The following is a 26,518-nucleotide window of genomic DNA, read 5'->3' as shown; positions in this document are numbered from 1 at the left end:
GTGAAGATCACTTTGACAGTTGATGTGATTTCTTTAAAGGCAGTGGTAGCTACTCAAAATAATTATTAGCATGAAACCTTACTTGGTAACGAGAAAGAGGTAATTTTCCGCGGATTTGATTTCGAGACCTCAGATTTAGAATTTGAGGTCTCGAAATCAAGCATCTGAAATCACCCACCTTTGTGTGACAAGGGTGAGTGTTTTTCTTTCATTATTACCTCGCAACTTCGATGACCGATTGAGCTCAAATTTTCACAGGTTTGTTATTTTATGCATATGTTGAGATACATCAACTGTGAAGACACGTCTTTGACAATTACCAATAGTGTACAGTGTCTTTAACATTAAACTAATGTTGTATACATTATGCGCTTTTAATGTTAAACATGTCTATGTACTGAATACATCCCATAATAATTGTTATATTTGACGTCATTCCAGGGGCTCACCCAGGTCAACCCCAAGTGCCCTGCTTGTTGAACGGGTCACTTGGGGCTGGCCCGAGGTGCATAACGTCACCACGAGACAGTGAGTGACCGTTCGATTAGCGTACAGACCACTCCTTGCATAAAGAAACGCAAACATTTCCTTCGCTGACTATATAAACTGGTGTAGTTACTTCTTTCGTGGAACCATTCGCACAAACAGATTCTTTGGTGCCAAACCAACTTTGCCCAGTTGAAGAGGAATCTGGAATACAGATTGGATATATGTTTATTATTAATAATGGTTTTTAATTTATTTGAAAAAAAAATTGACACCATTCAAATTTACAAAGTGTTAACAAAGTTAACTATAAACGGGCTAACTCACGAGGCCTACACAAACACAAACGCATTTTTGAGAAAGTATAAATTAAGCATAAACAGACGACATTCATCAAATACAAACACAAAAAACATAGTTATGAGAATAGAGATTATAAATATACGGGTAAAGGCATTTACATCAATTCATGTATACAGTTTATTTTAAAACATGATTAAAAAATTGGAAGACACTTCTTTTATTATTAACCTCTACTGGCAGTAGCTGACATGTGCCGACATGCAATAAGTTTATAACATTTTATCGGTAAATGGAGCAGCTACTTTATGCTGCAGTAAACTCCAGCTGGTCAGAATTGACCCGGATTCCTGATAAAGTCCGATTCAAGTCTTGTTCTCGTGAGAGAGGTCCCTAATTAGCATATCGCGCCAATCACACTACTATAACCAAATAATCCGTTTAGCAGTGCGCGCTCGCCACCAAACTGTGGAACGGGTTGGGGAATGCAGACCGATAGCACGGAATTGGGACTTAAGTCAGGTCTAGGTTGCAGGGGCCTGACTCATTCTGGGTCAGGATGACCCGGAAAGTTGTACACACATTATAATAGACCATCATTATGCGGCCTCCATCTTGGCCATGATCCTCGCATCGAATAACAATAATGAATGCTGATAATATCAATTACCAAAAACCAAAACCACTTACCTGAGTTTCCGGACTGACCTCAAACCGGAAGTTCTGCATGACACGCAGCACCGCCATTTTGGTAACCAGTAAGGCATACCGCATGCCAGCACAGTTTCGAGGTCCAACACCAAACGGTAGGTAAGTACACGGTTGAATGGACTCTTTGTTCTCCGGACTAAACCTGTTTGATTGAGAAATATAATAAGATTGGAGTTGGACAGTAACAACGCAAAAAGATACAATCAGTCTATTCAATCACGGCCGTAGAAATTTACGAAATGAAATGAAGATAATGCAAGAGATTTTGTTATAATGACATGAGTGAATCATAGGCCCAGCTTACCTGAAAGATTTTTGACACTGAACGAGTTTTGTCAAGTGTGGACCGAATAAATCGTGGTGTAATGTACAGTAACATGGAAAAAACGTGGATCAGTTTATACAATACCTGAATTCAGTCTTTTCAACCACGTCCGCATTTGAACGCTCACTAGTTCATCCGACTTTTTAAAGATAAGGCTATGGCTTCCGGCTCCATAAAAGAAGAAGTGTGCTTTATTACGGGGCTCAATCGGGCGGAAACACCACAAGGTCAAGCCGCAGTTTCGAAAATGTAACAGTTGTTATAATTATTGGAATATCTTGTGAGCATTCAAATGCGGATGTGGTTGAAAGGAAGGGACGCACTGGATTACTGTGTACCTTTCGGGATCGAACTTGGATGGGTTTGGCCAGTACTCCTCGTTGTGATGAATTGTCCAGACGCTTACCATGATGGTAACTCCCTTTTCTATGGTGAGACCATTATAGGTAACGGTTTCGTTACAAAAGCGATCAAATCTGGAGAAGAAAAACTACATTTTAATGTCGATTTAATTTTTAAAGCTGGCAAAGAATCTTTACAAAAAAGCTAGAGCTTGAAAAAAAAACCCACAATAATTATAATAATAGTAATACTTAATTTTTTTTTAAAGACGTTAAAGGGTAAATTCGTCTTTAAAATACATCTTCTTACACAGCTCCTGGAGGATACATGCGAAGAGTTTCACTGACCACCTTATCAAGGTACTCCATCTTGAAGATGACGTCATAGTTCAGGCTGTCCCGCGTGGGGGCGCTGTCGTCAATTTCTGCATGGAGTTTTTCTTGGATGTCTGGGTTTGTAGCCATCGCGTAGGTAACGAAGATCAGAAGAGCGCTTACGGTTTCGTATCCAGCAAAGAAAAATATGATGCTCTTGAAAACAAAAGGCGGGGGAAAAAACAAATAATTGAACCACAATATGTTTTAACCCTCTTTCAAAAGAGTAAATACATCTTACTTTGTAAAATAGTTTTCTGTTCATTCACTGCTTTGCCTGGGTATATCATAATTCTGTTCTATCAGATATCAGTGACACCCTGGTTAAGATTTATAATGCCAATGATATTGAGAAAGATACATTTAACTATCTCCTCCCACATGACCCCCGTACAGCAAGGTTCTACCTTCTACCTAAGATACACAAGCCCAATAACCCGGGGAGACCTATTGTATCTGGGAATGGTAGCCCCACAGAGCGCATTTCTGAGTTTGTTGATAGCTTCCTCAAACCCTTAGTCTGCCGTATTCCTTCCTTCATCAAGGATACCAAAGACTTTCTCCACAAACTAGATGAGGTCAAGCACCAAATACCTGACTCTGCTATTTTGGTTACTTTTGATGTTTCATCACTGTATACTAACATACCCCATCATGAAGGCATGAGTGCATGTGTCTCTGCCCTCAATGCTAGTAATCAGTCCCGCCCCTCAGTGAGTCATATTAAGGAACTCATGAGCCACATTCTAATGAAGAATAATTTCACATTTTCTGACAGGCATTTTCTACAGGTACAGGGTACTGCCATGGGTACCAAAATGGCACCCTCATATGCTAACCTATTCATGTCTCAGTTGGAGGACAGACTCCTGTCCTCCGCCCCCAACCGACCACTAGTTTGGTGGAGATTTTTTGATGATATTTTCTCCATCTGGTGTGGTGACCAAGACAGCTTGGATGAGTTTATTGCCCATATCAACTCATTTCACCCCACCATAAAGTTCACTACCGAACAATCTCTCACCAGTGTGAACTTTCTAGATGTGACAATAACCAAGTCTCCTAATGGCCTTGTCACAGATGTTTACAGTAAACCCACCGACACCCACCAGTACCTTCTCTCCAATAGCTGTCACCCTAGTCACTGTAAGAAGGCAATTGCTTACAGTCAGGCCTTACGTATCAGGCGTATCTGTTCCACAGATACCCTGTACAAGAGGCGCTCATCAGAGCTAAGGAAACACCTTGTATCTAGGGGACACAGCGAACGTAGGGTCCAACTTGCTATCAACAGGGCTCTCAACGTACCTCGTCATACTCTGTTGACTAACACGGGAGCTAAAAAACCTCCTACCAATAGAGTTGCTTTGGTCACCACCTTCCACCCCAAACTACCCAAACTTCCCTCAATTCTCAATAATAACATGCCTATACTTCACTCCTCCAGCAGGTTACACTCAGCAATCACTGAGGTTCCCATGGTTGCATTCCGCCGCCCTAAGAACCTTGGTGACATACTAGTCAGGGCCAAACTTCCCCCAGGTACAGTCCAAACACAACCCCCGACAGATATACTGGGCTGTCACAAATGTACCCGTTCCAAATGCAAAACGTGTCTGCACATTAAGCCCTCACTTAAGGTGAAGAGTCATACCACTGGCTCTTCATACAACATCAAGACCGACTCTGAATGCAGCACGTCTAATGTAGTCTATGTCATATCATGTAAGAGATGTGGGCTACAATATGTGGGAGAGACTAAGACCAAACTTAGTCTTCGCTTTGCGAATCATGTCTCTTCCATAAAGACTAAGAAACCGTACCCAGTCTCTATCCACTTCAACAGCCCCAATCATAGTGTCATTGATGTTGAACTTCTGGTGATTGAAGCTTGCAATGGTGATGACACACACCGCAAGAATAGAGAATCACACTGGATTCACCAACTCAAGACAGTAAAACCCTTTGGACTTAACATAAACACTGGTGTTAAATAACTTCTCATTACCCTCCACTTCACTTCTGCCTAAGAGCTCATATGTTGTATATATTCTGTACATAAAGTATAAATTAACCTAGTTTAAAGTTGTTTTTATAAATTCATCACTGTAACTATCTGATGTAAGTAACCCCCCCCCCTTTTTTTCCACAGGTCCCTCATACCTATTTTTAAAATCATCATACCTTTGATCTTGCTATTCTTATTAATTGACCATTGTTAGTTGCATCATGATGCAACTTGCTCTCTAATCCTACCCTTTCATGTCTCCCTCCATTGTTGTCGAACAATACATTTACCACTTTTATGGTCCAGTAACCCTTCCTTTCATTCTAAACATCCTTTGTCCTCGCCACTTCACTCCTATTGGTTCATAGCCCCCAATATTGTTTCTGAAATAGGAACTTTGGTTGGCTGTTATTTTCCCGCTTCTTTCTGGATCCTTTCCTTAATCCCTTTCCCCCTCTCTTTTTCTATAAATGGATATGTATTTGTTTGTACTTGTCTTATGCCTCTGAAGAAGGTCCGGATTGGATCGAAAGCTAAGGCCATCTACCCTATTCATTATATTATATTATATTATATATTATATATTATATATATATATTATATATTATATATTATATATTATATATATCAAATAATAAACCACAAGGGAAACTGACTGGGAACATTTGTTTTAAATGATTTTGGATTGAACAAAGAAAATTGACTAGAGCGGGATTTGAACCAACGACCTCCGGTTTAACGTGCCGGCGCTCTACCAACTGAGCTATCTAGCCCTATGTTGGTGGTCTCCCAATTTTGTCAATATCTTTGTTCGGGGGTGCCTGTCAGAAGCCATTAAACCGCAAACTGCCGTGTAGCCAGGGATCACACCCGGGTAACGATACAACCTGGGAAGCGGCAGACAGGGGATCACCTTAAGGGGATGCGACTTTTTTATATCAGATATCAAATAATAAACCACAAGGGAAACTGACTGGGAACATTTGTTTTAAATGATTTTGGATTGAACAAAGAAAATTGACTAGAGCGGGATTTGAACCAACGACCTCCGGTTTAACGTGCCGGCGCTCTACCAACTGAGCTATCTAGCCCTATGTTGGTGGTCTCCCAATTTTGTCAATATCTTTGTTCGGGGGTGCCTGTCAGAAGCCATTAAACCGCAAACTGCCGTGTAGCCAGGGATCACACCCGGGTAACGATACAACCTGGGAAGCGGCAGACAGGGGATCACCTTAAGGGGATGCGACTTTTTTATATCAGATATCAAATAATAAACCACAAGGGAAACTGACTGGGAACATTTGTTTTAAATGATTTTGGATTGAACAAAGAAAATTGACTAGAGCGGGATTTGAACCAACGACCTCCGGTTTAACGTGCCGGCGCTTCACCAACTGAGCTATCTAGCCCTATGTTGGTGGTCTCCCAATTTTGTCAATATCTTTGTTCGGGGGTGCCTGTCAGAAGCCATTAAACCGCAAACTGCCGTGTAGCCAGGGATCACACCCGGGTAACGATACAACCTGGGAAGCGGCAGACAGGGGATCACCTTAAGGGGATGCGACTTTTTTATATCAGATATCAAATAATAAACCACAAGGGAAACTGACTGGGAACATTTGTTTTAAATGATTTTGGATTGAACAAAGAAAATTGACTAGAGCGGGATTTGAACCAACGACCTCCGGTTTAACGTGCCGGCGCTCTACCAACTGAGCTATCTAGCCCTATGTTGGTGGTCTCCCAATTTTGTCAATATCTTTGTTCGGGGGTGCCTGTCAGAAGCCATTAAACCGCAAACTGCCGTGTAGCCAGGGATCACACCCGGGTAACGATACAACCTGGGAAGCGGCAGACAGGGGATCACCTTAAGGGGATGCGACTTTTTTATATCAGATATCAAATAATAAACCACAAGGGAAACTGACTGGGAACATTTGTTTTAAATGATTTTGGATTGAACAAAGAAAATTGACTAGAGCGGGATTTGAACCAACGACCTCCGGTTTAACGTGCCGGCGCTCTACCAACTGAGCTATCTAGCCCTATGTTGGTGGTCTCCCAATTTTGTCAATATCTTTGTTCGGGGGTGCCTGTCAGAAGCCATTAAACCGCAAACTGCCGTGTAGCCAGGGATCACACCCGGTAACGATACAACCTGGGAAGCGGCAGACAGGGGATCACCTTAAGGGGATGCGACTTTTTTATATCAGATATCAAATAATAAACCACAAGGGAAACTGACTGGGAACATTTGTTTTAAATGATTTTGGATTGAACAAAGAAAATTGACTAGAGCGGGATTTGAACCAACGACCTCCGGTTTAACGTGCCGGCGCTCTACCAACTGAGCTATCTAGCCCTATGTTGGTGGTCTCCCAATTTTGTCAATATCTTTGTTCGGGGGTGCCTGTCAGAAGCCATTAAACCGCAAACTGCCGTGTAGCCAGGGATCACACCCGGGTAACGATACAACCTGGGAAGCGGCAGACAGGGGATCACCTTAAGGGGATGCGACTTTTTTATATCAGATATCAAATAATAAACCACAAGGGAAACTGACTGGGAACATTTGTTTTAAATGATTTTGGATTGAACAAAGAAAATTGACTAGAGCGGGATTTGAACCAACGACCTCCGGTTTAACGTGCCGGCGCTCTACCAACTGAGCTATCTAGCCCTATGTTGGTGGTCTCCCAATTTTGTCAATATCTTTGTTCGGGGGTGCCTGTCAGAAGCCATTAAACCGCAAACTGCCGTGTAGCCAGGGATCACACCCGGTAACGATACAACCTGGGAAGCGGCAGACAGGGGATCACCTTAAGGGGATGCGACTTTTTTATATCAGATATCAAATAATAAACCACAAGGGAAACTGACTGGGAACATTTGTTTTAAATGATTTTGGATTGAACAAAGAAAATTGACTAGAGCGGGATTTGAACCAACGACCTCCGGTTTAACGTGCCGGCGCTCTACCAACTGAGCTATCTAGCCCTATGTTGGTGGTCTCCCAATTTTGTCAATATCTTTGTTCGGGGGTGCCTGTCAGAAGCCATTAAACCGCAAACTGCCGTGTAGCCAGGGATCACACCCGGGTAACGATACAACCTGGGAAGCGGCAGACAGGGGATCACCTTAAGGGGATGCGACTTTTTTATATCAGATATCAAATAATAAACCACAAGGGAAACTGACTGGGAACATTTGTTTTAAATGATTTTGGATTGAACAAAGAAAATTGACTAGAGCGGGATATATTATATATATATATATAATTATTTGTCCTCGCCACTTCACTCCTATTGGTTCATAGCCACCAATATTGTCTCTGAAATAAAAACTTTGATTGGCTGTTATTTTCCCGCTTCTTTCTGGATCCTTTCCTTAATCCCTTTCCCCCTCTCTTTTTCTATAAATGGATATGTATTTGTTTGTACTTATTCATTATAATTCTGTTCTTTTTATATACACCGTTATAAATTTCACTTTTAGTTAAAGACACTGGACACCTTTGCTAATTGTCAAAGACAAGGGTATCTCAACATTTTGTGTACAAATCTGTAAAAGTTAATGAAAGAAAAAACACCCTTTTCACATATTAAGTTGTGTGCTTTCAGATACTTGATTTCGAGACATCACGCATGAGGTCTCGAAATCAATTCAAATATTTTACTGAAGTGTTACTTTGTAATTGAGAATATTGATCTTTGACAATAACCAATGGTGACCCAGTTCCTTTAAAGACAGATATTTAAATCTATGCTAAAGTCACCTGAGCTAAAATCTCATCAGCTGTTAGAGCCCTACGTGTCGAAGCGCCCTCTTTGGTAGAATTTGTCCGCTCATCCCCTGTTTCACCATGAGCATTTAGCATCAACTGAAGTATATCAATCCGCTATACAAGAATAAAATATAATAATATTGTCATTTTTTACAAGTAAACACAAGAATTAGATCTGAGCTCAATTTCATAGAGCCGCTGAGCAACATTTTTGCTGATCAGTATAAGTTTACCAGCTTCCTAATTACCATGTCCCATGTATAATTTGTGACTGGTATACTGTCCATTTCTACTAAAAGTAAAAAATTGCTAAGCAATAATTTATGCTTAAGCTCAATGAAATTGGCCCTGTGGTGACCAGTGTTTTAGTCAAGACGGGTACACCTGATACCAAGACCAGTGACTGGTATCCTGTCCATTTAGTAGAAAATTGCTAAGCAATAATTTATGCTTGAGCTCAATGAAATTGGCCCTGTGGTGATCGAGTGTTATAGTCAAGACGCGTACACCCGATAGCAAGACCAAGACCAGCATGACAAATACCACGACAAAGACCAAGACCATGCGTGTAAAACGTGTAAGTTTAAAGGCACTGTACACATTTGGTAATTGTAAAAGACCAGTGTTCTCACTTGGTGTATCCCATCATAAGCATAAGTTGCGAGAAAATGATGAAAGAAAAAACACCCTTGTTGGACGAATTTGTGTACTTTCAGATAGATTAAAAGACTTCTAGCTTGAAGTCTTTTATTATTTTTGTGAGAAATTACCTCTTTCTCAAAAACTACGTTACTTCAGTTGTTTCCCACAATGTTTTATACTATCAACAGCTCTCCAATGCTCGTTACCAAGTCAGTTTTTAAGTTAACATTTGTTTTGAGTAATTGCCAAACGTGTACCTTCCCTTTAATGCAAATCTATGGACATAGTGTTTTGTGTCATACAAAAAGTACCCAACCCTTTTAAGTTTGTGTTATTTATTTGACACTTTCTTACTTGGGAGGCGGACTTTCCTTCTTGTCTGCGAAGTTTACAAGTGTCGTTCGTTAATGCGGTGAAGAAGTCGACAGCTTTGCTGTCAAAAACACCAAAGTCGAAGTAGTCGAAGATAGGTCGAAGAATCGGGAAAATACCTAATCAGCAGTACAAATGAAACGAGAATAATGTGACTTGAAAAGTAAGATAAGAAATAGTTAATGGCATAATGTTTCGACCCCTTGCAGAGTCTTTCTCGGAGGCTAATTAAAGGCAGTGGACACAATTAGTAATTACTCAAAATAAATATTATCATAAAACCTGTTACTTGGTAACGAGTAACGGGGAGAGGTTGATAGTATACAAATATTGACTGCTTCGAGTGCTATGGTTAAAACTATGACTCCCGAGGTGATCCCCGGAGCGTTCTATTTTCCAGAGGCGAAGCCGAGGGAAAATAGAACGCTCCGGGGATCACCAAGGGAGTCATAGTTTTTAACCATTGCACGAGTAAAAGCAGTCAATATTTGTTTTATAACACCCCAAACATTTCTAAATACTGTACTATTATTATTAAGTTACAGACCTGAATGCTACAATCCACGGACGACGCGAATACAGATTGCAAACACTTTTACTTACTGTGTTGCATGTAGTGTCGTGCAATCCGAAATGGTTACAGACTATTAATTTATCATCCTCGTACACGCAACGGACGTCTGGGTACTGCACGCCGTGTGCTAGTCTGTCGGACTAGCGCACGGCGCCGTGTGCTAGTCTTCGGACTAGCGCATGGCAAACCGACGCACTATCACACGGCCGTCGTCTAGCGAAACTAAGACATGTCATGTGACGCGCTCTAAACCAATGAGCAGGCAGAATACTTGCAAGGGGTGTTATAATATAAAACATTGTGAGAAAAGTATAAAACATTGTAAGACACTGCTCCCTCTGAAGTGACGTAGATTTCGAAAAAAAAGTAACTTTCATCGACTTTACTTGATTTTTGATGCTCTGATGATTCCAAAACCTGTTCTACATTTTCCGGCACGCGCACTGTACTGTGTGTTTGCTACGTGTTCTTTTTAGAAAGTTGGAGTGACGTATGCTTAGGGACCTTTTACACGAGAATGGGACTGAATCATAATAATAACCGTATTTATAACGCGCAAGCACAATAAAAGTCCCCCATTGTCAATACTTACCACAAATCAACCTGGCTGGATTGTACAAGAAGAAATCGACGGCCTTCCTTGCATGCTCAACCAGAGGATCATCTTTGTTTTTCTGGGAGTCAACTTCCAATCCGAATCCACACAATGCGCTTGCATCCATAGCGAAACTACCAAATATCCTATAGATTGGTACAAATAAACATATTTATAATCGAAATAAAAGTTTGAGTGATTCATATTTGGTATTATGAGGAATGACAACCAAGCCTACAACCATAAAGGGTGCGTTCGTTTAGTTTCCCTGGGTCGACCCCGGTGTGTGGCGTTTTCTTTTCCCAGGACGAACGTGTGCAGATAATTACCCACGTTCGTCCTGAAAAAAAAAAAACCGCCACAAACCGGGGTCGACCCAGGGAAGCTAAACGAACGCACCGAAAATATGGACTGAAAAGGGGCAACCCTGCTTCAGCCATGCCATAAGAGTGGGTGGCAACGGCACCAGGAGTGGGTGGCAACGGCCCAACGGAAAAATTGGTTTGTAGTGGCCTTCAGGCCTCCGGGTGTCTGGCGACTTGCAAGAAAAAAGAAAAGAAAAAAAATGCAACAACAATTCAAATCAATTAATAATTCAATAAACATTTCTTTTTAGTATTGCCCTAACGTAATTTTTGTTTACATAATATTGGTGTTTCATAGTGTTAACGGTGGCAGTTAAAATGAGTAGCCAACATTATTAACAAGTCTGAAGGGTAAAACTTAGGATTGGGCGATGCCTTGGCTTTTGTACCATTACCTATTGACATACTACAGTGAATGTAAGACTCACAGAGACAAAGACAAGGGACAACAAGGACGGACGAACACGCGTAGGTGTGCCAACAATTATTTATAGCCGCTGCCAAAACATAGGATTCGAATTGCATAGGATTCTATAGCTACCGAGCAACCTCGTTAGTCTAGTTGGTAAGACACTGCTCTAGAATTGCAAGGGTCGTGGGTTCGAATCCCACCCGAGTAACATGCCTGTGATATTTGTTTTCACAGAACTCGGGAAAGTACTGAGTATACAGTGCTAACATACATCGGTGTATGGGTAAAAAAAAAATTGTCTTTATCACCGATGCAAATTTAACATCTCTTAATAATATTATACCTCATACTGTTAGAATCAACAGACAAATACATTTACAAGAAAACAACAGCAGACAACACAATCGGACTTACTCTCTGCAGTCGACAGATTTTCCCCCAGTCTGTGCTTTGTTGATATTAGCAACCAAGCTATCGCCGCAACCATTAATCAGTGGAGACATCTGGGGGAGATTAAACATTCATTCTTATTACACCTCAGACAGTTTCGCTATTCCTATTGGTGGAGAGCGCATCACGTGGGGGTATTTAAGAAAAATAATTGTGAAAGTTTTTACCAATTTCTCAAAAACAACAACATCAGCTCAGCAAAATATTTTAAGGGGAACTTTCTACCATCATTGTCTTCTTTAAGTTTAATGTAAATCTGTGGACACAGTGTTACAAAAAAAGGACCAAACCCTTTACGGTTTGTTTGTAAATTGTCACTAGCACTACCTCAGAACATGGATCTATGAGATATTGATCTTGTAATGTTTCTTATAAGCTGTATTCTTACAAGACGCATTTTAGAGGCACTAAAAGACGGCATGACGACGTTACGAACTTCCTTCCATTCTTGGCCCTTGAGTCGAGTCAAACCCTTGTCTCTCGGTTGCTGACACAATGGTAAAGTCTGCAAGGGAATGATAACAAGTCATTTAAAGGAATTGGACACTATTGGTAATTACTGAAAATAATTATTAGCAAAAAACCTTACTTGGTAACGAGTAGTGGGGAGAGGTTGATATTAGAAAACATTGTGAGAAACGTCTCCCTCTGAAGTAACGTAATTTTCGAGAAAGAAGTATTTTTCCACGAATTCGATTTCGAGACCTCACAATCCACGCTCGTAAATGTTGTAGCAATTTTGTTACTTCAATCAGAAATCTCACTCAAACTCCATGACAATAGGAGACTTTCCAACGCTAGGTGGCAGCAGACATACCGGGTAAATTTCCATTGTTTACGTAGTTCTGAACATGCGCATAATTCTGAGAACAATGGATTTACCCGGTAAGTCTGCTGCCCTCTATCGTCCCAGAAAGTCTCCCATTCCAACCTTCACATGAAAAATGTGCAGAATAGCAATTGAAGAACCGATGATTGAAATAATAAATGTCCACAAAAGGCCGTTTACAAACAATCCTACCTTACGATTGATGAAACTGGAGAAATTCTTGATGCACATTTTCCTGATGATCTCAGGATCGGTTACTATCAAAACAGGTTTCCTAAATTCATACATTCTGAAAAGAAAAGAGAAAGTAAGCTTTCATTGAAGTTTTCGTTCTCAGTGAACCTGCCGGAGCTGCATAATCGTAAAGTTTTTTTTTTTTTTTAGTTATGCCAAGGTTAAATAAAAACCTACTTTTAATTATGATAAAAAATGTAAAAAGGTCATTCAACTCTTTTATGATTTGTTTTAAAAAAGCAAAATGTAATAAGAATTCATAGAAACCATGTTATGGAGTATGAGTGAAGTTTAACCTTCAATTAATATTTTCAAACATTAATAGACAAACCAAATTACGATTCGTTGATGTCTTACCCAAAAACTTTGCCGTACTTCTTCGCAAAATCGGCAAAAGTTTGATGAAACCCCTGTTTGGTTCAAAACACAAAATACATAGTTAAGAGTCTTTGATGGTTTAACATGGGAAATGGCTCAAGATTCATAAAACTGTATCACCCTGCTGCAATCTTTGTGATGTTCCCTGAATACAAAACGGCAAAAATCATAGTTCAAAATCTATTTTTGGTACAAAGGGCACTCAGACTGCCCCCCCCTTCGAACCTCAATTTGGTCACACCGATGTGTATGGAGTAAAAACAATACTATGGTGACACCATTATACAGGTCTATTCAAGTAATGTTGACTCTTATTCACAGATATAGTTCAAAAGCACCAAAGCAACGCCACTGGACACTTTTGGTAATTACTACAAAATATAAGTTAGCACAAAACGTACATGGTATTAATGAGCAATGGAGAGCTGATGATAGTATTTTACACTATCAACCTCTACCCATTACTCGTTACCAAGTAAGATTTTATGCTAATAAATATTTTGAGTAATTACCAACTGTGTCCACAACTGCCTCTAAGCTATTGGCGTCATTTGAAAGGGATAATAATTTAGCAGTGGTATAGGTTAAAAAGAAACGTACATATCGCCATTGGAGTAAATTCCCAAAGATGGGGATATAGTCAGCAACGGGAATACCCAGTCGCTGGAAGTAGTGATGGCTCCACCAATCGTACCTAGAAGAAACAAAAATTGTAATGCAAATAATTACAATTGCATACTATGTAAATGGTTTGTGTTGTTTCAAAAAGTACTCAACGAAAAAGTTTGTTTAAGTCACACGTAGAATCGAAAATAAAAAGAGTTTGCAACACCAAGGCCCTATTTCAAATAAAGCTGCTTATTTTAGCACAAACCAAATTACGCTTACCAGTATATGGTTACCAGCCCCAAAAATAATGCCCCTCCTCATGTGCAGGCTATGACTGGTGTCCTGATAGTATAGCAGAAATTAATTTGTGCAAAGGAAATGTGTATACGGGACGCAACCCCCCCCCCCCCCCCCGTATTCTAGAATTGCCATTCTAAAAAAAGGTCATGATTTTTGTTTAAAGGCAGTGGACACTATTGGTAATTGTCATAGACTAGCCTTCATAGTTAGTGTATCTCAACATATGCATAAAATAACAAACCTGTGAAAATGTTAGCTCAATCGGTCATCAAAGTTGCGAGATAATAATGAAGAAGAAAAAAGAAAACACCCTTGTCACATGAAGTTGTGTGCGTTTAGATGGTTGATTTCGAGACCTCTAGTTCTATAACTTGAGGTCTCGAAATCAAATTCGTGGAAAATTACTTCTTTCTCCAAAACTATGGCACTTCAGAGGGAGCTGTTTCTCACAATGTTTTATACCACCAACCTCTACCCATTACTCGTAACCAATAAAGGTTTTATGCTAATAATTATTTTGAGCAATTACCAATAGTGTCCACTGCCTTTCAATGCTCCAATGAAAAGTGGTAATTTTGATGTACAGAACAAAATTTGCATACGGATCGTTTGGGATTCCAAGCGGAGGGGTTCCCATTTGAATGCACAATCTGTGTGAAGTAAAGGCACTGTCATGGCCACCTTTGGCAATTGTCAAAGACCAGCTCTTTTCACCTAGTGTAGCCCAACATAGATGCATAAAATAACAAACCTCTTAAAATGTCAGGCCTGAAGCCTTTTTAGGCATCTGAAAGTACACACGCTTATTTCAAACGTTTTTTTCTTTCATCTCTTGCAACTTCGATGACTATTAAAACGATAGTTTCTTTTTCACAGATTGTACACAAAATCAGAATAATTATATGTTCTTTGACAATTACCATAGGAATGCATATCCCGTGCCTTTAGGTTAAAATCCAAAGCAGGCCCTACTCGTAAATGTGCACATGCTAAGAAGAGTGCTTGTATGGTTTCTTCTTGTTTTCATACAGGGGTTATGCAAACTGAGTGACTCTTGTATATCTTGTGGTTATCAAGTATTGTCAGTGCCTTCTTCAATGGAGCCGCATTACCCTTAGACTTGATGCCAAGTCGTTAGGCGCTGCCTATTTGTCTGCCTTTCATGCAACAGTCACTGTCCAGTGCGATGTTACACATGCAACAGTCGTGTGTGTATCGTCTGGGATCGAGGGTGTGTGTATCGTCCCCGCAGCTACACCGCGCTGTAACTACACACCGCACTTAACAATTACCGTCTTGACTTCAAGACTACATTACCCTATGCGGCTCACCAACGTCAGTATAGGCTACGCAACAATTGTGTGTGATCACTAAGGGAATCAATGTGTGGTGAAGAGGTTTTCAACTAGTGGTTTAATCCCAACGAGACCTGGGCCCAATTCCATAGAGCTGCTTAAGCACAAAATTTTGCTTAAGCAAAAAATTCATTGCTTAGTAAAATCAGATAACCGGCCAAGATACCACTCAATTGTTATGCTAAGTAAACAACAGCTTAATACTGGTCATAAGCAATGTATATGGCATGAAATTTTGGCCAGTTTAAACATGTGTAAAAATAATAAGCGAGCTATTTTCGTGCTTTTGCTTATAAGCAGCTCTATGAAATTGGCCCCTGGTTCTTAAAGAACCAGGCCTCGGCGGGTTTAAACCACTAGTTGAAAACCAACACACTTTGATTCCCATTCATAAATACCTTTTCGGTCAAAAACATCATCACTTTTTGGTCAAAAAGTAAAATAAATGCCAAAATTAAATTGTTAAATGATTTCTTTCAACACAACACCCCTCCAGCTATGAAATGGTAAAGCCCTCCGCCGCCCTTGGGTAAACAACTCCTTATAAGGGAATGCTGTGCGCGTATCGCGTGATGTGGCACAACTGTTTCAGCCGTTGCTCTCGACCAATAGGAATGAAGAAACTGTCTTATACGAACAGGTGCAAGGTCGCGTGTAACGCCCATGAATTAACACCTTTTACCGGTCATAAACAAAGGTTTATGCACACCCACGTGACGCGCTCTCCACCAATAGGAATAGCGAAACATTCTGAGGTATTTATGAATGCATTTTCTTGCCATTTTGACTGGGCCACCATTTGTCCACTTGTACAATCTACAAGAGTCCTTCAGTTTTCATAAACTCAGTAAGGAAATCAATAGGCCATTTTGAGATGGTAGTGGACACATTGGGTGCGTTTGTTTAGCTTCCCTGGGTCTACCCCGCGGTGCTCACTCGGGTGAGCCCCTGACAAGAGCTAAACGTTGGATTTGAAACTTTGCATGGTGGAAATACGATATAGAAAGGTCATCTCCAGAAGACGATCAGAGCATACTGACGGAAACGTCGAGTTGAAACCAACGGTTCTTTTCAGAACCACCCCAACTCATTAGAGATAGTCATTGCATGGTGTTTACCGCAAACCTTTCTATAAAGAGCTAAACGAACAACCACTCACCGCTCTCGTAGTGACGTCGTTTACCTGTGGGGCCAGCCCCCAAGTGACCCACTCCACAAGCAGGGCACTGGGCGCTGACCTGGGTGAGCCCCTGGAATGACGTTGAAGGCTATTCTAACGCACCGGGGCAGACCGAGGATGACCCATGGAAGCTAAAGGAACGCACCCATTAGTATAACACCAAATTTGGTTTAGGGTAAACTTGTCTGTATTACACCCAAACCAAACAGTGCACTCATTTCTAAAAGGCTAATTCAAGCCAATAAGCCATTTTGAGATAGGGTGGACACATTTTAACTGCATTTGGTTTGGTTAATTTGTGTATACACCCAAACCAAACAATGCACCCATTAAAAGAGTGCGTGTGATAAGATTCCCTGGGTCGCAGTGCTCACTCGGATCATAGAGTACTGCTCGGATGAGCCCCTGACAAGAGCTAATCGAAGGATCACACTCACCCTCTCGTGGTGAAGTCATGCACCTCGGGTCACCCCACACGCAGGGCACTGGGGGCTGGACCGGGTGAGCCCCTGGATTGACGTCAAAGCTATTCGAACGTACCGCACCCAATGTGTCCGCCATACCTCAAAAAGGCTATACTGGAGCTGCATGACCCTAGTCAGGTACACACGCAACAGAGTGTGCTCCCTGTTCCGTGGGGGATAAGTCATGGGTAACCCAATTCAAATAACTTAATTATCAATCTAATCAAGTGGGTAACCCAATTCAAATAACTTAATTATCAATCTAATCAAGTAAAAAGAACACTGTAGGGTAGTGAATAAAGGATAGTATTTTTTATAAGCAAATGCAGTCATGTTAATAGAACAATTCACTTTAATTCCAATCCAATTAAGTTAACAAAACTTTATAGCGAATAAAGAACCCATAAAAAGATACCAACAAAGCGTCTATCAATAGAGCTGCAAAACCCTTATTGAGGCCCCACCATAGGGTGCATTCGATTAGCCTCCACGGGTAGACCTTGATCTTCCCCCGTACGTTTGAATATACCGATAGTGTCCACTGCCTTTAAAGGCAGTGGACACTATTGGTAATTACTCAAACTAATTATTAGCATAAAACCTTACTTGGTATTACGAGTAATGGATAGAGGTTGGTAGTATGACATTGTGAGAAACGGCTCCCTCTGATGTGACGTAGTTTTCGAGAAAGAGGTAGTTTTCCACGAATTTGATTTCGAGACCTCAAGCTTAGTATTTTGAGGTTTCGAAAATCAAGCATCTGAAAGCCCACAACTTCGTGTGACAAGGGTGTTTTTTCTTTCATTATTATCTCAAAACTTCGACCACCAATTGAGCTCAAATTTTCACAGGTTTGTTATTGTATGCATATGTTTAGATCAAATTTCCACAGGTTTGTTATTGTATGCATATGTTTAGATCACCAAGTGAGAAGAGTGTCCAGTGTCTTTAAAAATACTACGTCTATGAGCAGTACCACTCACCAAGCAGTCAGAGTTATAAGTCCGGTAACTAACACCCAAGTCACCGACACATCCATTCCCAAAATCTCCATCTCGAACAACCAGAGCCAAACTATTCTACCGTAGTAATTTATAAACACTCTTTGGCATGCATTAAGAAGAGAATGATTTGTAAAGTATGCATAAAGGCGTATTATAGCGCACAGGGTGCACTTGGCATCATGCGATGGCTCTATGCAAACCAATGTGCATCGAAGCGAGAGTGCAGTTAAAGGAACACGGAGCCTTGGATCGGTCGAGTTGGTCTTAAAATGCATATGGTTAGAAAGATGTTTTAAAGTAGAATACAATGATCCGCACACATTTGTCTCGAAATTGCTTGTTTTTCCTTTTACTTTGCGAACTAACACGGTCGGCCATTAATGTTATGGAATTTGACTCCCATAAATGGCCGACCGTGTTTGTCGACGAGTTAAAAGGAAAACCACGCAATTTCGAGTGATACTTGTGTGGATCATTATTATTCTACTTTTAAAATATCTTTCTAAACATATGCATTTTATAACAAACAGTTACAAACGATTTTTACAGACCAACTCGACCGATCCAAGGCAACGTGTTCCTTTAAGGTATTGTAATGTATAGCAATGTCATTACACAATATCGTTCACTTTTAGGGTATGTGTAATGTGTAATCCTTTTGGGTTGATTTTCTTTACAAGCATTGATAGCCCTCTGGGCCCCTGCCATTGATGAGCATCGGCGTGTGACGTCAGGTGTTCAGGCTATAATTATAACCTGGCCCTGGAGTTTTGTTAGGCCAAGTAAAAAAAAAACAAGGTTGGTCGTCCGCGTAAAAAAAAAAAGAGGAGGTCGAGGGCCTTTTTATTTGTTAGTTTTGTTATTTCTTTTAAAGGTGACCGCCAAGTATTTCAATTCAAACTGCCCACCGATTGCTCAGTATAAAGTCATTACCTACTTTATGTAGCTACACGTTCTTAAAAGACAGTAAGATTAATGAGAAATGCACAAACAAAATATGTTGTCTTTATAACAACAAATAGTAAAATCGAAAAATTAAAAATAATTGATGCAGCCTAACAATTGACAAGGGAGGGGACGATCAACTTGTATTTTGTTGGGCCAACACCCGCTTCGGAGATATGACTTTATGTATAGGATCCCTACTGCCTTAATCACGGTATAATATATTTTACAAGTTATAATAAACTATTAAAGTCACCTGGAAGTGGTATTTTGTCAAAATAAAGCTTTTGTCACTAAAATATGTGTTTTCGTGAGTGGAATATGAATAAACAAATAACTAAGTTTTAAAGAAATTCGTTTCCATGTTAGTTACAAAGTTGAAAAATAAGCCCGACCCGAGAGGGCGCTTTTCGTGACGTCAATCGCATGAATCGCATGCAGTGCCAACACAAGATAGTGACGCTTGGCGCAAGCTATAAACATGCCCTCACAGTTGAAACAATACCTGATTTTGTTCACGTTATGCAAATGCTCCTTAAGGTTCGTTACGTCTTTTACGTACCTTCTTCGACTTCAAAAAATGGTTGGGATGGCGTCATGTTTTAGAAAAGAACTTTTCTCTTCACGGCAAAATGTGTAGTGCATTCCGGATTCTCGAAGCACGACGGCTCGAAGTGTTTGCTGCAAAGCGCTGGAAAAGACTTGCAAACTGACCCCATCTTTAGTTGTTTTGCTGCATCCAGCAGCAATACACTTGGTTGACATTGCCGGAAAAATGCAAGATATTTTTTCTTTTCGAAACCACAAACTCACGACTAGGACTTGAATAAATTTGCACGTACGTGTGTTCGATGTTCGATCGAGGCAAAGTCTGCCTCAATTGACGTCACAAAAGGGGTAGGCGGAGTCACCCCACACAACTTTATTTATTCTTTTAAACATATAAACCGTTAAAAACAATTACTCAAAAAGTTATTTTATTGTTCAAAAACAAAATACTCTAATGTTTGAAGAAAACAAAAATTCTATTCTGAATAAACAGTTAACTGAGGTTCTAAAAAATTAGTTCTCATTTTATTTACAAAATTTAAGAGTAGACCCCGACCCGAGAGGGCGCTGTTCGTGACGTCAATCGAGGCGCGATATTTGAAGAAAAAAATATAATGTGTTTTCTGGCTCCGTACACTAGTCTGGGTACCTGGTCGGTATGATGCCTACGTACAGAACTACGGTCACGGAGCAGACTGCACGCACTACGGCTGCTGTGCATGCGGACGGTCCACTCGGATTACCCCGAATTTTTCGACTTGGCCTACGCTCCTCTAGGTTCGTCTCGTCTTTCAGGTATCTTTTTTGACTTCCCATCCTGAAAAAGTTGTTGAGATGCCGAAATGTTTTAGAATAACCTTTCTGGTGTATTCCGGATTCGAAGCACGACGGCTCGAAGTGTTCGGCTGCACAGCGCTGAAAAAGACGTCGGACCGGACCGCTATTGCTCTTGTGAGTTTGACTTTCGCGGCCCACAACCGCCCATATCAGCCGCTATGAGTGTATGAAGAATCCCTACTTCCTCAATCCTTCACAATCCACTGCTATGAGTTTATGAAGAATCCCTATACTACCTCAATCCTTCACAATCCACTGCTATGAGTTTATGTAGGATCCCTACTGCCTCAATCCTCCTAAATCCACTGCTATGAGTTTATGTAGGATCCCTACTGCCTCAATCCCCCACAATCCACTGCTATGAGTTTATGTAGGATCCCTACTGCCTCAATCCTTCACAATCCACTGCTATGAGTTTATGTAGGATCCCTACTGCCTCAATCCTCCACAATCCACTGCTATGAGTTTATGTAGGATCCCTACTGCCTCAATCCCCCACAATCCACTGCTATGAGTTTATGTAGGATCCCTTCTGCCTCAATCCTCCACAATCCACTGCTATGAGTTTGTGTAGGATCCCTACTGCCTCAATACTCCTCAATCCACTTCTATGATTTTATGTAGGATCCCTACTGCCTCAATCCTCCACAATCCACTGCTATGAGTTTATGTAGGATCCCTTCTGCCTCAATCCTCCACAATCCACTGCTATGAGTTTGTGTAGGATCCCTACTGCCTCAATCCTCCACAATCTACTGCTATGAGTTTATGTAGGATCCCTACTGCCTCAATCCTCCACAATCCACTGCTATGAGTTTATGTAGGATCCCTTCTGCCTCAATCCCCCACAATCCACTGCTATGAGTTTGTGTAGGATCCCTACTGCCTCAATCCTCCACAATCCACTGCTATGAGTTTATGTAGGATCCCTTCTGCCTCAATCCTCCACAATCCACTGCTATGATTTTATGTAGGATCCCTACTGCCTCAACCCTTCAACGAATATGGGTTTTAGTAAGATCCCACAGCCCAAGTTCCCCACAATCCACAAGTCATGCAATTATTATTGTCTTTTAAAATGTCACACACCAGACGTGAATATTGTAGTGGTTGTAGAAGATTTACTGGTGGTGATCATGTGGACATGCTTCAAAATACTATAGTCAACGTTTTTTTAGAGTGTAGGAAAGCGACCATCGGTTCCAAGGACGAAGCATTTTTTCAACTGGGATTTTAGATTGGTCTGCTCTTTGGGGATAGATGACGTAGTTGTAGTAGCGTGGGTAGATATGGGCGGGTCCGCAGTAGTAGATGTGCGTGGGTCCGGGATAGCTGATGTGTCTGAAATCTCGCATACAGTGTTAGGAATGTTAAAGTTCTCATTGCACTCCAAGATGTACCAAACTCCATCTGATTCGTGTACGACCGCGCACTCGCCGTCGTTCGTGGGTTCTAGCCATACCCAGTTAGTGTATGCTGTTTCACCATCGCATACATCCCATGTGCGTGTGGCAGTACAAGTGTAGCCCAGCCACGCCTTGAAGTTGCCCTTAGATGCCAATTCATCAGCGATGAATTCATTCTCTTCAGGCGAATCAATCACAACAAGTTCTGCATTCATCGAGGCGCAGTGTGATCTTGAGTTAACCCACACGTCCTGGTTATCGGTGAAAAGATACTTGGATGTTCCAAACGTAATCCAGTTATTGTTAGCAACACTTAGATGTATGTGAAGTACAATGGCAATGAGGGTTAGAGGGAGATGAGTACACAATCGTTCTTGTTGAACAGCCATCTTGAACTCAATCACAAAGTTTTGTAAATCTCAACAAAATGTATTAATTGACTCTGATAAGTTGTAAGAGCAAGCTTGTCGAAACGCTGAGAACGATGGAGAACTTAATGAAGTTAAAAACGATCCACTAAAAAAGTGATGTTAGTATAGTCCCAGTCGACACCCGCCGTCCAGGTAGTAGTTAAAGAGCAGTAGTTCTTTTAAGAACTGAGAAGTCTCCCGAAATCCGAAACCTACTCCACGATAGAGTAGAAGATGTAGCAAGCAAGTTCTCTACAGTACAACATCTACGTGTCAATTGTAAATACAAACATGGTGTTACCGCAAACCAACTAACAAGCAGTTACAATCCGTTCTTTGTGATGACTCCTCGCGAAAGTTTCAGTCATTACGGCGTAAAACATCATCCAAATACCATGCGTGGTGTCTCCTAAACAAAGTGTTATCACTTATAAAATGGCAGCAAAGAAATCTGAATCGCCAACACGTTCATTCACTTTGAAAAAGTAAGAAGTTTATCCCTCCTTTCTTGATGATGACGGATTGAAAACAGTGTTCAATCATTACGGGGTTTAACACACCCGAATAACATGCGTTGTGTCGCCAACTCCAACACCAATGGTGTCACTAAAATGGCAGCAAAGAAATTTGCGACACCTACAGGCTCTTGCTTTAAACAAGTAAAAACCTCCTTTCTGTTTGATGACGGATTGCGAAAATATTTAGTCATTTACGGCGTCAAACACATCCAAACTACTGTTCGTTGTCCCCAACATCAATGTTGTCCATTACAATGGCAGACAAATTTGCACCGCCTACACATGCTCTCATTTACTTTCAAACTGATTGCATGCAGTACAATTCTATGATGCTTGAAATTGGAAAAAAAGAAAGAAACGGATACCACAACCTCACAGACGATCGATATAGCACCCTGTCTCACGGTCACCTACCTCAATATGAAGAGCGCAAAGGGAGCTGCATATACGGAGCACCTGAAGTGCCATCCATCTTCGTCCTAATTATGACTCAGTATCAAGTCATTTTACGACTTGTATTTTATTAACAATTTTTTATAATATCAACATCAACAAGTCATTTTACGACTTGTATTTTATTAACAATTTGTAAACAATATAATTATGGCTTGTGCTAAGTCATAATTAGATATTATATATCATATTAGTGTTGCTTAATTATGACTAAATCTAATTAACTGTTATATATAAGTAATAATTATAATCACATACATATCATCGTGTGACACATGTCTACAATAAGTTGAAATCCCACGGCAAGATAGTGACATGATGTTAAAGGCAGTGGACACTATTGGTAACTACTCAAAGTAATTCTTAGCATAAAACCTTACTTGGTAACGAGTAATTGGGAGCTGTTGATATTATAAAACATTGTGAGAAACGGCTCCCTCTGCAGTAACGTAGTTTTCGTGGAAGGAGTTATTTTCATCGAATTAGATTTTGAGACGTCAGAATTAGATTTTAAGGTCTCGAAATCAAGCATCTGAAAGCACAAAACTTCATGTGACAAGGGTGTTTTTTCGTGCATTGTTATCTTGCAACTTCGACGACCAATTGAGTTCAAATTTTCACAGGTGTGTTATTTATGCATATGTTGGGATACACTAAATGTAAGAATGGTCTTTGACAATTACCAATAGTGTCCTGTGTCTTTAAGATGCACTGCAAAAACTGGTTGTTAAAAGTTTCACACATACCATTCTAGATACCACTTACATCAGGGTATTAAATTACTTCACTAATTTTCTACAAAAACAAACTATTAAAAATAAATAAATTAGGGAATTAATATGTGCTTGGCCGGTGTTGCAGTCTGGATGTGATATTACCCGATAATTACCGAAAAATACCTTTGCGTTAAACAAACAAATCAACAAATTTTGTCCTAAAGTAAAAAAGATGAAAAAATTATTGTTGTTCAATGAATTATTTCAACAAAACACCCCTCCATCTATGAAATGGTAAGGTCTCCTGATGGTGAAAACTCCTTATAAGGAGATTGCTGTGCGCGTTGCGCGTATCGCGTGATGTGGCACAACTGTTCCAGCCGTTGCTTTCGATCAATAGGAATGAAGAAACTGTCTAATAAGCATAGGTGCAAGCTCGCGTGTCACGCCCATGTTTAAACACTTTTTACTGGTGTTATCATCCGTTTAAACACCACACGTGGTGTTCTCTCAACCAATCAAAATTGAGAAATTGTAGTATTTACGAATTGGAGTTAATGTTACACTCTTAATTTAAATTATCCTTTCGTTTTTTTCGTGTATATTTATATATAAATGGATAACGTCCATGGTGTCAACTTCAACACCCCAGTTTTTGCAATGTGCAGTCTTCTCCATCAACTAACATGTGGTTCAAAAAGGTGGATGGCATTTCCGGAGCACTGTATACTTTGTCTCCTTAAAATACCTTAATTGGCTTTTCACTTTTCATAAGTTATTCAAGCAAAATATAGCGGTTTCGATTAGTAAAGGCCGTCGCTAGGCTACTAATGCAATACGAAGGCACGTATCTACCGTTGAAGAATATATAGATACTCTAGCAGCATATTAAACATATATAAGCACTTGGGCAGGCTCTTTATAGGTAGTCTGTAATAATAAACGACTTAAATTTCACAGAAGCATACTGTGTTTATGTTTTTAAAGGCACTGGACACCTTAGGTAATTGGCAAAGACCAATCTCCTCACGTAGTGTATCTCAAAAGTATGCATAAAGTCATAAACCTGTGAACATGTTTTGGTCGTCGGAATTGCGAGAGAATAATGGAAGAAAAAACCTTGTCACACAAGATGTGTGCTTTCAGATGCTTGAATTCGAGACCTCAGACGAGGTCTCGAATTCAATTCAAATATTTTAGTGAGAAATTACTTCATTCTCAAAAACTACGTTACTTTAGAGGGAGCCGTTTCTCACAATACTTTATACTCTCAACAGCTCTCCATTGCTCGTAACCAAGTCAGTATTGCATCCTAATAATTATTATAGCCTTGAGAATGATCCACAAAAATTTGCCTCGAAATTTCGTGGTTTTCCTTTTACTTCCGAACTAATAATGTCGGCCATTTATGCGAGTCAAAACCGTGTTAGTCGACGAGGTAAAAGGAAAACCGTGCAATTTCGAGGCATGTTTGTGTGGATCATTGTATTCTACTTTTCCACCCATATGCATTTCATAACAAATGGTTGCAAACGCTTTTCAAAGACCAACTCGACCGACCCAAGGCAACGTGTTCCTTTAATGTGCATTATAAACTATGAACAAGTGATGTGTTAATGAAAAACAAGTTTTTGTTTTAATAAAACACCAACGTATCATGTGAATACATAAATAAAAAAGTAAGAGTTTCATATTCGTGTTCTTTAACAATGCCTTTACAAAATTTGTATAAATGCCTACACTTGGTTATTTAAAGTGACCTCAAGTTTGAAGCAACTGCTAAAATTGTCTTTGCTGCACTAAAGACGTCATTTGTAAGCTGGACCACTGGGAATCGCACCCAAAACATGACCATCCGGTTTTCAAATTAAAGTTGCAGATGAAATGTTTATTGTGTACATAGATAATATGTATATGGGATTTAAACAACCGACTGGTTCCAAAAACCAAAGGTAAACTTTGCCTTTAAAGGCAGTGGACACTATTGGTGATATACTCAAAATAATTGTTAACATAAAACCGTACTTGGTAACGAGTAATGCGGAGCTGTTGATAGTTTGAAACATTGTGAGAAACAGCTCCCTATGAAGTAACGTAGTTTTCGAGAAAGAAGTAATTTGCCACGAAATCAAGCTTCTGAAAGCAAACAACTTCGTGTGACATGATGGTGTATTTTCTTTCATTATTATCTCGCAACTTCGACGACCAATTGAGCTCAAACTTTTACAGGTTTGTTATTTCATGCATATATTGAGATACACCAAGTGAGAAGACTGGTCTTTTACAATATACCAATAGTGTCCATTGTCTTATTATCAAAATAATTGATAGCATGAAAAATGTGTCGGTAACAAGCAATGGAGCTGAGAGCTGTTGGTAGTATAAAACATTGTGAGGAATGGCTCCCTCTGAACAAGTTTTTGAGAAGGAAGTTATTTCTCACTGAAATATTTTAAATGAATTTGAGACCTCATAAGCTGAGGTCTCGAAATCAAGCATATGAAAGCACGTAACTTGTGCGACAAATTAATGTGATTTTTTCTTCCATTATTTTCTCGCCGCTACTTCGACGACCAATAGGGGACTTTCGG

At 40.2% G+C, this 26,518-nt stretch overlaps 1 protein-coding gene across 1 annotated transcript; it reads right to left on the bottom strand.

Annotated features, from left to right (window-relative positions):
- Positions 1 to 282: 282 nt before the first annotated feature.
- Positions 283 to 18,318, bottom strand: LOC117305235 (cytochrome P450 3A24-like). The gene is made up of 13 exons (XM_033790056.1): positions 18,073 to 18,318; positions 13,782 to 13,875; positions 13,161 to 13,213; positions 12,762 to 12,858; positions 12,129 to 12,245; positions 11,705 to 11,793; positions 10,511 to 10,659; positions 9,327 to 9,463; positions 8,322 to 8,444; positions 2,474 to 2,694; positions 2,161 to 2,298; positions 1,477 to 1,639; positions 283 to 690 (listed from the first exon to the last, which is right to left on the bottom strand). The coding sequence occupies exons 1-13, from the start codon at positions 18,141 to 18,143 to the stop codon at positions 616 to 618; spliced, it is 1,527 nt and encodes a 508-aa protein (XP_033645947.1). The 5' UTR covers positions 18,144 to 18,318; the 3' UTR covers positions 283 to 615.
- Positions 18,319 to 26,518: the final 8,200 nt, after the last annotated feature.

The sequence above is a fragment of the Asterias rubens genome, chromosome 22, assembly GCF_902459465.1.
Source record: "Asterias rubens chromosome 22, eAstRub1.3, whole genome shotgun sequence".
NCBI classification, from domain to species: Eukaryota; Metazoa; Echinodermata; class Asteroidea; order Forcipulatida; family Asteriidae; genus Asterias; species Asterias rubens.
Note: the sequence above shows the minus strand (reverse complement) of the source record. Positions and strands in the feature narration are given on the sequence as shown.

What these genes read in the sequence shown, in the direction of transcription:
- LOC117305235 (XM_033790056.1), bottom strand. Translation starts at nt 18,143, where the DNA reads ATGGAGATTTTGGGAATGGATGTGTCGGTGACTTGGGTGTTAGTTACC. An exon ending in ATTTACTCCAATGGCGATAT is followed by an intron (nt 13,214 to 13,781) that starts GTACGTTTCTTT and finishes TGAACCAAACAG; the next exon opens with GGGTTTCATCAAACTTTTGC. An exon ending in TCCAGCCAGGTTGATTTGTG is followed by an intron (nt 9,464 to 10,510) that starts GTAAGTATTGAC and finishes ACTGCTGATTAG; the next exon opens with GTATTTTCCCGATTCTTCGA.